General features: G+C 44.6%; 1 protein-coding gene across 36 annotated transcripts in view; it reads left to right on the top strand.

Moving 5' to 3' along the window:
• SORBS1 (sorbin and SH3 domain containing 1) overlaps nucleotides 1-13,030 on the top strand; it is a 226,497-nt gene that overhangs the window by 98,104 nt on the left and 115,363 nt on the right. For all 36 annotated transcript variants that reach the window (XM_059398210.1, XM_059398177.1, XM_059398176.1 and 33 more), the window contains exon 3: nucleotides 9,652-9,706. In XM_059398210.1, coding sequence (XP_059254193.1) covers nucleotides 9,697-9,706 — 10 coding nt within the window. In that variant the 5' untranslated portion in view covers nucleotides 9,652-9,696. The remainder of the gene's footprint in view (nucleotides 1-9,651; nucleotides 9,707-13,030) is intronic.

Here is a 13,030-nt window from a genome sequence, read left to right as displayed (position 1 = left end):
GTAACTTCTTAGTCTCCTTTTCCTGTCCTGTAGACTCTGGCCCAACCTGGGCTCTTTTGAGGATTCAGAATGCCCGTGGCTATGCTTTCCCTACAGATAGGCATCGTGTAGTGACAGCTGCCCGAGAAAGGCCTCGTCTGTATCCCGGACTTGGAGGTTATGTGTTCATGATTGAAACTAGCTAAAATGTTTCCCTTTTATCTCATGAATTTGGGAATCTGCCCTTGTTTGAATTCTCTAGGTTGTCTGAGTGGAGAGTTCCAAATGTGCTGGATGCTGCAATTAGACATCTTTGTTTGGGTTCTGGAGACAGAGCCATATTTGGGAAACACAAATGGGCCAGTTTTCATATTTAAGACTTGTCTTGGTTAACAATGCGTGTTTAAGAAATTTCATGTGCCCAGAGTTGTACATATAAAGAGTTTGAGAAGGAGCTCAGAGCTCTGGAATGCCATGAAGTCGGGTTAGGGGCTGGGAATTGGCCCCAAGCAGGCCTGGGGAGCAATGGGGTACCGTGTGTGTTGTCACCTGGCAGCCTCTGCTGACTATTTTAAGACTAAACGTTTTGGTGCAACTGCTTCTTAGGAAATCTGGTTGAACATTCTAGTCGTTTTACTGCCCCCCTTGTCCTCATAAGGAACTATGCGGGAGTAGTTTGGCTTCATTAAACAAAAGCAATCACTGGCGATTAATGTTGAAGTCCCACACTTAGGGAATTTGCTGTTAGTCCTGGGGAAGATTGCATCATGCAGGGCTATGTGCTAATGGACAAGATTGTTAGTGGTGTGTTTTTTAGCCTGTCACCTTAATTTTCTCCTGAAAGTTCTAAATATTACACAATTACATTTCAAGTGCTAGGTATGATCTGAAAAAATGACTTTTCACTAAAAAAAGGGTACGTGAGTGGCTCAGTTGGTTGGGTGACTGCCTTCAACTTGGGTCATGATCCTGGAGGTCCAGGATCAAGTCCTGCATGGGCCTCTGGGCTCAGCGGAGAGTCTGCTTCTTGCTCTGACCCTCCCCCCTCTCATGCTCACCCTCTCACAAACAAATAAAATCTTTTTTTTTCTTAATTTTAAATTTTAAATAAAATCTTTTTTAAAAAGGTTAAAAAATAAAAAGAAACATAAACAATCTAGAAAATAGAAATGAAATTTAGAAGTTGTCTACAATTCCATGCTACCAGATTATTTCTAGAATTTGGGCATGTTTCCTTTCAAATATATGGGTATGTCTTTTTGTTTGTTTTAAAGATTTCTTTATTTTATTTTATTTAAAAAAATTTTTTTAGATTTCTTTATTTTAGAGAGAGTGCGAGCAAGCGTGGGAGTAGGGGCAGAGGGAAAGAGAGAGAGAAACTCTAAGCAGAAGCTTTGTGCTGAGCTTGGAGCCTGATGTGGGGCCTGACCTCACAGCTGTGAGATCATGATCTCAGCCAGAACTGAAAGTCAGAGGCTCGATCCGGGTGCCCCTGGCTATGTTCTGTTGTTTACATAACTATAAACACAAATGTCACACAGACCTACACTCTGCTGTCCTCACTTACCCTTATAAGAAGTGTCTTCCCATGTTGTGTGGTCTACGTGGCTGTTATTTTTCTAACTGTTCAATAGTCCACTCGGGTGTGTGTGACCATGTAATTAATGGGTCCCCTGTCCCTGAACACCAGAGTGTGTTCACGTTTTCACTATTATTAATAAAACCATGAGAAACATCTCTGTATAGCTTTGTTGTCATTTGGGGTTCTTTCTTTGGGCTAGATTCCCCAAAGCACAAAGAGATTGAGGTGTATAGCTCTTGATGTGTTATGCTTAAAACAGGGATGACGGTTGTGTCACCGACCAGGTAGGAAAATGTCAATGCCTTGGCTTTTGTCCACACTGAGCGTTAGTGTTCTTAAATTTGTGGACTAATTAAGAAGTGGAAAAAATAGTCATTATTTGCGTCTTCTTTTTTTTTTTTTAATCAAGCTAAGTGAACATTTTCTCATGGGTTTGTTTGCAGTTTTCATCAGGGAATTATTTCTTCATGCCTTCTTAATTTTTTTCATGGCAGTAAGTATGAGCATACTGTAAGATCGGGATATTAACCCTCTCTATTATGTATGCTACAAACCATGCATTTTAATACATAGATAATGTAACATGTGATTACAAATTATCATCCAAATTCTCTTATCTGAAGCTCAAATAATACTGCATTTATAAGACTTGAAACTATTTGGGGGCTGTATTTTGCTTATTGGCAATTGGCAGAATCAACTTCGTATGTTTATTTAAAAGCTTCATTTAAGTATAAAAGGTAAAAACACAATTGCAGGCGTATTGATAATGAGCTGTCTGGCTCTGGGTCTGATCTGTCTCTGGCAAGGGTCTGGGATGACAGTGTGATGACTTTAATGGGAGCTTGGACATCAGATTTCTGAATTCTGTGTTTGGAAATTGGTCTTATTAAAATGAGTTCCTTATCCGCATGACCTCTAGTGGGGATTAGAAACAAAACTAAACCCAGATAAAAGCCCGTAATTTTTGCTGGACCTGCATCTGGCAACTTGGGTTGGCGTGAACGGTTGGGGAGGTGAGGGAAAGGTTATCAGTGGGAAGAAACTGTGGGATGAAGGACTGGGAAAGGGGAACTCTTGTTCAGAGTGCAGCAGGAATGATGGTCTGGTACCGTGAGGTTTAGGGCTCGCTGAGTACATAGAGGAAGCAACACGAAAGGCTCACTGGGGCCTTATCTTACCTTACATGGCCTGCTGGTGTAGTCAGGAATCCGGACCTCAGTTTTTAGATCAGTGTTTCCCAAAGTGAGATATTGCGAAGTAAGCTGAGAAGTAGGTCACTGAACATTTGAAAATGTTAGCGTTCATTTCTTGATTCTCTGTCCCATGCAGAACTTACTCCTTTTCTTCCCGTGGTTCTGTAGCACATAGCTCCGATTGCTCGCAGAAGGGCTACCTATCATATTGTATTTCAGTGGGACATGTCTGTCACCCTACAGCTCTGTGGTGGCCTCAAAGACCACAGCTGTGTGACTCATGCTGGTCTCCTCTGGGCGAAGCGCTGACCTGGGCGCATAGCAGCAGCGAGAGAAATACTGTTGGGATGGTGTCACCAGGCCTGTATCTTAGTTACCATGATTCTTTCCTAGGAGTTTGGTGCCTTTTTTTCCTTTTGCCCTGTACTTCCCAGCCAGCCCCTCTGAGCTCACATAGGCTCTGTGGATTGTTTTCCCCATGGAATCGGGACCCTCAGGGCGTCTTCCATGGCTCAAGTCACAGTGTGGCCTTCCATGGCTATCTGGGGGGTTCTGAGCCTTCTCTAGCCATGGTCATGGTCTAGGAGTGAGGTAGTAGGATATAGTGTGAGTGTGAGGTTGGGGGCCCAGAGGCAGCTGAGGCTCATGACTCCTGAATAAGAAAGAATTGACTAGACCAAACAGCTTGTCAGGTGCGGGGTGAGGGGAGTGACAAATGGGGGAGGAGAAGGCAGAGCACCCTGACTGGCGTGTGCGAGCGTCAGTGATTCACTCCACCATTAATTGGCACTTGCCAGGCACCATCCCAGACACTGGGACACAGAGATGAACAAGACCCGGTCTGGCCAGAGGGTGCTTACTGTCTACTGGGCTCAGTGCACGAGGCCTGATTGGAGGGACAGAGACAGACTGGAAGGCAAGGTGGGGGTGAGATGAGTATCAGACTCAACCATCTCTTGTCGCTGTTTATTGGGACTTGGTGTTCACTGAGTAATAGGATGATATTGGAAGCTCCTAAAAGGGGAAGTGGCACTGGCCAGTCTGTGCGTTGGCTGTGGAGGACTGATTCTGTATCCTTTGCCAAGATGCCCAAAGCTGCAGGTGACCTGAGGAGGAAGAAGAGGGAAAGGGGCCTTAGTAGAAGGAGTAAAAAGCAAGACAAAGGGAAACTTTTTCTGAATCTAAGTTTTTGCATTTCAGTAAGGGTGTGGATTGGATTGCTGGTTTATGAGCCTTTTTTTTTTCTTGGTAGCCGCATAACCCAATCATCGAAGGAAAACTCAAGAAATATAAATGAATGAAATCAACAAAAGCACAGCTGTCCGGGTTGAAGTGGAAAGTGGAGAATGGGTGGGTGGATTGCCAGCTCTGTGGCATGAGGGGGCTCGTGGAACATCCTTCCAAAACAGGCAGAAAGCCAAGGAAATGGGCTAGGTAACCTACATGGATCCTTCTGGCTCTTGTATTCCTGATAAAATCCCCAAGGAAGTGAGCTTGAAGATAGAAAGGAATGAGGACCCAGTGTGGGATCCTCAAGGTCTTTAAACTCCAAGAAGAACTATGGGAGCCTTGATCCACAAAGACGATCATCCTGGCCTGATGTGAACCAACCCACCGTGACACTTAGAAACCAGGACCAAAAAGTGTGTGGGGGAGGAAGAAGGAGTTAAGTGTTTTAAATTCAGTGGAAAAGGTCAGTGAGGCCCTGACCAGTGCAGAAGCCAGTGTTGGACTTGGCCGTGTCTGCACTGGAAATCTTTCTGAAGGCCATTTCAGATAATTGGTTAGAGCGGAAACCAGTTGGAGAGACTCCAGGAGGCATTGAGAGGATGTGGGGGATGGCCTTTCCAATGTGTTTTCCTCTGGCTCCCTCTCCAGAAGCATCGGTCTTTTCACAAAAACCTTGTGCTTGTTGTGTTTTGACCCCACCCCCACCCCCGCTATGTCATGGGATTCCACACCTAAGTTAATGTCACGGTTAAGTTGATCCTGTCTTCCTCCCTTGAAAGGGCAGTGCCCCAGCTCAGTGTGTACCCTTTCTGGCTTTGTGGAGAACCTTCTGCACCCTCTTCAACAAGGTGGAGAGTGCATTTCGAGAGAAATGACCATTAATAGAGATTGAGAAGAGGATGAGCTGTTGAAAAATTGGAGAAATTTGACTTTGCCGTGTGGGTCAGCAAAGTATAAAAAGCAATAAGGCCAAGCATTTATTCTGGGCCTTTGTGAGCTGTCACTGTTCTTTTCAAGCCATTGGAAGGAAGTAGCTGCAAATATATCAAATCAAGTCCCAGACTGGATTTCAAAGCCAGAGTATAACCAGGGTTTGGTTGGAATGGGAAGCTAGCTTGTTTTTAGACAGCTATGTTGGATTTAAGGAGGGTCCTGGTTGTCTTGAAGAGAAGACTCCAAAATTAGGTTCTGAAGCCTAAATAGAGATAAGAACATTGTTCATGACTGAGCACCCACTGAGTGCATGGTCCTGAGGATGACACAGTGTCTCTCCTATGGAAACTTAAAATTGTGTGTGTGTGTGTGTGTGTGTGTGTGTGTACACGCCCTTAGTATATATGTGGGGAGAAACAATGGAAGCCAAACACCATAGGGCATAGGAGAAGCTGGACCACTTTTGTGAAAGGTCAGTCTGAGTCTCCTTCTTTTCCAAGAATCTTTGCTGGACCTTGAGTTCATTTTTACAGACAAACTTAATTCTTCCCTTGTCCTATCCTGCATCCCTGAACTATCCATATAAGGAAGGACCTTCTTTCCTTCCCTAGTAAACAACCCATATTTAGTTATTGGATCCGATTTTGCGCTGGAAGCATGAGTATAACTTTTGCTTTTTAGTAATTATTCACTCTGTGTCATCAAGACTTATCTCAGAATTATAGGGTCATGGAATTAGGGAGGGACCACGCAGAACCATTAATTATCCAGATGCATTCTTAACAAGTTTGGCTACTTTACATTTTGTTCTTCTGGCGGAATGTCTGTGTTGATGCTGTGGCCCTTTACCCAAGTACGGTAGGTCCTGACTGCCCAGGTTTGACCCTCGCTGGCCCACCCAAGCTGTGACTCTGAGGAGGTCCTGTGATTTACTGGGGGATAGCGGTGCACTTGGAACTGTATGGTTCTGCCACTAGATGGCGCTGTTTATCTTTTTGGCTTTTACCCACAGGTGCTTGCCGCCTCTGGAGGCGACTTGTGGGAGAAATTCCAAAGATATGGCATCATGTTCTCAACCAAATCAAACCCTTTACAGCTTAGTTTTTAAGTAAATATTAAGTGTCCTGGGGTTTTATGTAAAATAAACTCTCACATTCTACATGTGATTTTAATAGCTTGCATTATCTCTGAATAAACCGCAGGGACTAGATGATAACTTTCAAGGTTTACAGCATGCGGTCAGACTCTCTTTGTGCAGCTTCCCAATCCCAGCCTCACCGCCCTGACTCTGAGCTCTTGAGGTTGTAGAGAGAAAACCCTTTCCTGAGCCCCCTTGAGATTCAGATCTGGATGGCCTCACTTCAGGAGAGAGGAATGAAGATTCTTCTCTTGGAATGAAACATCTGGGACTCCTTCCTCCCCCCACCTGGTGCTGGTCAAGATTCTTGGGTTGCAAATGACTGGAAACTGCCTCTTGGGAACTCAAATGGAAATGGGGTTTATTGGTAAAAGCTTGGGTCGTTCCGAATTTGTGGGAGGTTGGAGGATTGCCCTCCGAACAGAGGCAGGAAATCACGGGGCCTGAGTTAGGTGGAATGAGCTGAAATCGGGTCCCGCGGGAGTTGGGATAGGCTGTACCTCCACTGGTGAGGACTGGACACGGGACTCCCTCCTTGGCACAGCCACCACTGCCGCTCTTGCTGGAGATCTTATTTTATTCTAAATCGTCCCCTCCTCCTTTGTGTTACCTGCTGCTGATTCAGTCACCAAATGAGAGCATGCCACAGAACCCATGACCCAGAAAGTCTGTGTCCAGAGCGGTGCTCGCTCACCGGCGTGGGGTGGGTGTCACTCGTTATTGTCATGCTAGTCCTTTATTAAAAGAGTGTCCTAGCACTCTGGGTCCAGCCTCCTTCCATCTTACAATCCAGCCACTAACTGGTTAACACCTGGCATGGGGGGCCTCCCAGAGAGTGCTGCAGCTGACCTCTACTGTGGCTGCTGGGCACTTGTGGCCAAGTGGTGGTATGTGGGATGCTCTCCCTGACCGGATGCACATTAGATCACTTTGCAAGCAAGAGTGGGGCTGACACTTAGAAATTACTAGTGTCTACATTGAAAAATACTACATGCACAAAGGGCTACCCAAGTATGATGGTGATATTCATCATGTGTGAGTTGAGGCATCTTTTTTGTTTGGTTCGTAGGACATTTCCATTCATCTCTTTCCTAGCCTAAGAATGCGTTTGGGCTATGTACTTATTTTTAAAATGAAGATGAATTAAACGGAACTGTCCAGAGGGAAGTTGTAAATGAATTATGGAGGGTTAATGCAATAAAATATTATATAGCCATTAAAATAATGGATATGATGACTGGGTAAAAATCCAGAAAGATGTGCATGAAATCTTTAATTTAAAAAGTAAAACACAAAGCTGGCCAGACATTTACGTTTGCAACTATATGTAAATGCTACTTCTGCAGATAGAGATTAGAAAGAATTGTAAAGAAAGAAAATTCACGTTTTATTAAGATAGATTCATGGTTGAATCAAAAGCCCTTTTTTAATCAGTTTAAAGTTGAAGAAAACCTTAATGAAACTATTGAAATTATTTTTAAAAATAAAAATGTTTGGATGCTATCATAACAGCCCTTTTGGTCCTGGAGCCAAATTGGGGTGCCCTAAAACCAGGATTGGAAGCTATGAGGGCATACAGAATACAGCAGATTGTGTTCCTTCACTGAAAGAACAAATGTTTCCACGGGTCAGGGGCTGTTGAAGGTCACGGGTAGTCTCAGGTGTATTTGATGGAGACAAGCTACTGCTGATTTGGGCAGCAGAGGACTTGGAATGATTTCCTTCTTGCCCGTAGCATTCTACTCTGTTCCAAGGACAGTGAGCAAGGCAGCCACCCATGGAGGAAGCCAGTGCCTGGCTTCAGTGTGTTGAAAAGGAAACTAACGCATGTCTCCTTATGTAGACCCTCAGACCATACCTGGGCCTTCTTTTTTTTTTTTTTTTAAAGATTTTATTTATTTAATTGACAGAGATCACAAGTAGGCAGAGAGGCAGGCAGAGAGAGAGGGGGAAGTAGGCTCCCCGCTGAGCAGAGAACCTGATGTGGGGCTCGATCCCAGGACTCTGTGTTCATGACCTGAGCTGAAGGCAGAGGCTTAACCCACTGAGCCACCCAGGTGCCCCAATACCTGGGCCTTCTTATGGCATAATTCATGAACTAGGGAGTTGATTTCCTCTCCCTTATTGCTTCTCACATTTTATTTTATTTTATTTTATTTTATTTCCCACATTTTTGAGTGCAGAGAAACCAGCTGGAGATCTTGTTAAAATGCAGATTCAGATTCAGTCCCCATAGGTTGAGTCTAAGTTTCTGCTCTCTTAGTAAGCACGCAGATGATGCCAGCGTTGCTGGTCTCTGGACCACACTTTAAATAGCAAGGTTCTACATATCCTGAAATCTTATTTTTCAGATTGTCTTTCCAGTATGTTCACTTAGGCCTTTCTATTTAAAATATTGCAAGACCAGTGTTTTGGAAACTACAGAATATTGTGGAGAGAAATGAAAGACCTACGTAAGGGGACAGAGGGTCTAGTCTCTGAAATTAGAAAATCCAATATTGGTAAAATGTTAATTTCCCTCCAGATTGATGTATAGATTCAACACGATCCCAGTCAAAAGTCCAGCACGCTTTTTGTTTCGTTTTTGGTAGAAGTGGGTAGGGTTCTCAACTTTGTGAGAATGCAAAGGATCTAGAAGAGCCAAAAATGATTTTTGAATAAAAACAAAGTTGGGAGACTCACACTACCTGATTTCGAGACTTAGTCTAAAACTGGAGTAATCAAGACAGTGAGTTGAATGGGTTCAAGTCAGAACCCATGGAGCAGAATAAAGTCCAGAAGTAGACCCCACATAACGGCCAACTGATAGATGGTGGTGTGCTAAGTGAGAGAAGTCAGGTGTGAGAACGTACAGACACCGTGCTGCCAGGGGTAACATTCTAGGGGCAGGGTTAGACTCTGGTGAGAGAAAGCAGATCAGTGGTTCCTGCAGACTTGGGATGAGACCATACTAAATGAGGGGGTGGTCTTTGTGAATCAAGAGAGTGGCTTCCTCCCTCACCCCCTCAGGCCAGTAGGATGCAGAACCTGATGGCCTGGGCCTTCGAGTCTGACTGTCTGGGTCCCTATACCAAGCTGTGCCTGCCTCTGTACCTTGATCTGCTTATCCATGTAAACTAATACAGTGTCAGTGCTTTACTCTGTAGGGCCATTGGGAGGATCAAATGAATGTATTTAAAGCATCTAGAACATTTCCATTTGTATAATTATATGTATATAAACTTATTATCCTCTGATAATCATTTTGTGTTGTGATTTTTACCTCTTTCTCTTACAGTTTGGTTCTCTCTTGCCTTTACCCTCTCCTTGACCTATGTGGACTCATGGAACTTAAGGTTTTTAATAGAATCTTAGAAGTGGAAGAGATCTTGCTTAGTATCTAAACCAAGTACAGGTGTCAAAATTGAGGCCAAGGAGGTTGAGTGCTTTGCCCAAAGTCAGGGTCATGTTTATAGGCAGCCAACCAAGAAGTAGGAGCCTGGGCAGGTGACTCCTGGTTATGTGTGGTGTCTGCATTTTTCATGCACATGGTGGGGGGACTTCCTGCGAAGCTGCCATTCATCAGCTGTGTTGTGTTGTCTGTTTTCCTGCAGAGCATTTCGGAGCCCCAGTAGCAGAAGACTTGTCCTGTTACCACCATGAGCTCTGGTAAGCCATTTAAGCCATTTAAGCCATGTCTTTCTCTTCTGGACCAATCTACAAGACTGGGTAGTTTACCCAGATTTCCCACTGTTTCTTAAGGCCCCAGTTGCATTTCATTTTTTATTTTTTAAGACCTGGGCAAGCAAGCGCCAAAGCCCTGTTGTAAGTTGTCATTGCTACTATCGCCTTCATTATGAATGATTTAATGAGTGCCTACTATGTGTTAAGCACTAAGCTTAACATGCACCATATCCTAATCTTTATAATATCTCTCCTTTTCTCTTTTTAAACAACTTTATCGAGATAGAAATGACATACCTTGAACTGCAGATATTTTCAGTATCCTGGGTGATAAATGTTGACATATGTGTACACACACCTCAGTGGCGTTGTTTAATCCTGGTGAAGGCTGCAGAAGGAAACAAATTGACCGTAATTGCCCCAGGGTGCGAGCTAATCTAACACTCCTTCCATCGATGCTGGATGAGCTTTTGTTCATACTATGCCTTTGGTAGTAAAAAATCAAGATAGAAAGAAATGACCAGTTTTGCGTATTTTTAGTTTAGAGCTGGGGTAGAAAGCGTGGGCTAACGAGGTCAGAGAAGTGAATAGATCCCTACTCACTATGCAGCCAAGAGCTGTCAGTTGTCCAGCCCAGAATTCAAGGCAGAGAAGTTTCCTTCTGGAGATTAAGGCCCACCTTGGCTCTGTGTGTGCCCTGGAGCCTCCCGAGGCCTGCAGGCTGTGGGGTATGGGACAGGCGACCAAGTAGCAGCTCATTCAGGGATCTCGTAATTCTGTATTATGTTTGGAGTATCATTAGAGATCTCTGCAGATTAAAAACAATCCTTTCCATGTACAACATACAGTGTCCTCTTAGCCAAATCCTAAATTGTACAGGACAGTATGTGCTTAGGACTGAGGCGGGCTCCAGGTGGAACAGCACAGGGCCTCAAGTTGGCTTCCTGCCAGACCAGCTGTGTGGCCTCTGGCCTGCAGGGGCTCCTCCTCTGTGAAACAGCATGAAAATACCGGCTCACTGGGACTCTTTGAGAATAAGTGACAATGTACCTCCCATGGGCAATGCCCAACGTGTGGCCAGTGTTCCGTCCCAGGTTATCAGCTCACGTCTCCTCCTCGCAAGGAGGGGGACTTGGCTTGTTTTGAGCCCTTTTGCTGCCTGTGAAGAAGAAATACACCTTTTCCCCCCTCCAAGTAGACTTAGGTACTGCCAGGAGCTCCTGCTTTGTAATTCATATTTTCTTTTTGTTTGCTTGGCTTTTTGGTTTTGTGGTCATTTAAAACGGGCTGGAAAGTACCTTTTTTTTTTCCTTTTCTTTTTCCTTTTTTTTTTTTTTTTTAAATTTAAAACCTTTGCCCTGCAGCTAAAGTTTCTGGGTCTTCTACCAGGATGAGCCTAAGCAGGCATTGTGGCTCCTGGCATAAGTGCAGGAGGAAGACGGGAGGGTGTGGCAGGAGGGTAGGGTGTGGCCAGGCCTGCAGGACTTCTCCCAGGTTCACTCTCAGGCGGGGTGCTAGGAGGGCATTTTATAGAAAGAGTCCAAAAAAGGGCGCCTGGGTGGCTCAGTGGGTTAAGCCACTGCCTTCGGCTCAGGTCATGATCTCAGGGTCCTGGGATCGAGTCCTGCATTGGGCCCTCTGCTCAGCAGGGAGCCTGCTTCCCTCTCTCTCTCTGTCTGCCTCTCAGTCTACTTGTGATTTCTCTCTGTCAAATAAATAAATAAATAAAATCTTTAAAAAAAAAAAAAGTCCAAAAAATCCAGACCCTCTGACCTGATAATCCCACTCTTGGGAATTCCCCTCTTAATTCAGAGGAAACAAAAACATCACCTACATGAAAGTGGGGAATGAGTAGTTCATTATGTGTATTTACTTGGTAGAATATTGTGCTACTATTAAAAGTGATCATTAGGAAGAAAGCAGCTATGTAGAAAACATTTGTGTTAACCTTTGGAGGAATGAGAAGTATGAAAATGATGCTTTATTTATTTATTTATGTAATTTTTTAAATTGTGCTAGTCACCATACAGTACATCACTAGTTTTTATGTAGTGTTCCATGATTCATTGTTTGTGTATAATACCCAGTGCTCCATGCGATCTGTGCTGCTTAATACCCATCACTGGGCTCACCCATCCCCCCCACACCCCCTTCCCCTCTAAAACCCTCCATCCATGGGCTCTTAATGGTTCATTTCCCCCTCTGATTCCCCTGCTCTTTATTTTCCCCTTCCTTCTCCTAATGTCCTCCATGCTATTCCTTATGTTCCACAAGTAAGTGAAACCATGGATCTTTCTCTGTGTGACTTATTTCACTCAGCATAATCTCCTCCAGTCCCATCCATGTTGATGCAAATGGTGGGTATTCATCCTTTCTGATGGCTGAGTAATACTCCATTATTATTATGGACCAATCTTCTTCCATTCATCTGTTGAAGGGCATCTTGGCTCCTTCCACAGTTTGGCTATTGTGGACATTGCTGCTATGAACATTGGGGTGCATGTGCCCCTTTTCACTACATCTGTATCTTTGGGGTAAATACCCACACTTCTCCAAAGAAGACATACAAATGGCTAACAGACACATGAAAAAGTGCTCATCATCATTAGCCATCGGGGAAATCAAATCAAAACCACATTGAGATACCACCTTACATCAGTTAGAATGGCAAAAATGAACAAGGCAGTTGGAGAGGTTGTGGAGAAAGGGGAGCCCTCCTACACGGTTGGTGGGAATGCAGGTTGGTGGGAATGCAAGTTGGTGCAGCCACTTTGGAAAACAGTGTGAAGGTTCCTTAGAAAGTTAAAAATAGAGCTACCCTATGACCCTGCAATTGCACTGCTGGGTATTTACCCCAAAGATCCTGAGCATTCATTTTATTCCAAGTTTGGACTGGACTGCCAGTCACCAGGGAAGGGGCTTTGGTTTGTTCTTTCACTGCATTCTTCTGGCAGACCCGCAAAGGGGAGCATGGTTTACCTCATCCTATTCTGTACATGGGGCATCTGAGGCTCGGAGAGGAGGAGGATTTGCCTGGCATAACCAGCCGGTGTGTGGTAGAGCTGAGGCAAAGCCAGGCTGCACCAGCACACTGGGCTGCAGAGGTCGGAATCGGAGGTGCTGGCACAATTTTGCAAATTTTCATCAAGTTTTGCTGTGTTTGATGAAAAGAAAGCAAGGAAAGGACAGGAAGTGCATGGGGCTGGGCCTGGTAGCAGCTGAGAGGCTGCCCCAGTGCTGGCGTTGGGGGGGCCCAAAGCAAGGCCTGCAGTTCCAGAGAGGAGATCGTGAAGAAGAACTCCAGCAGGT

This window comes from Mustela nigripes, chromosome 4 (assembly GCF_022355385.1).
Source record: "Mustela nigripes isolate SB6536 chromosome 4, MUSNIG.SB6536, whole genome shotgun sequence".
Lineage (NCBI taxonomy): Eukaryota > Metazoa > Chordata > Mammalia > Carnivora > Mustelidae > Mustela > Mustela nigripes.
This window is presented reverse-complemented; position numbering and strand designations above follow the sequence as displayed.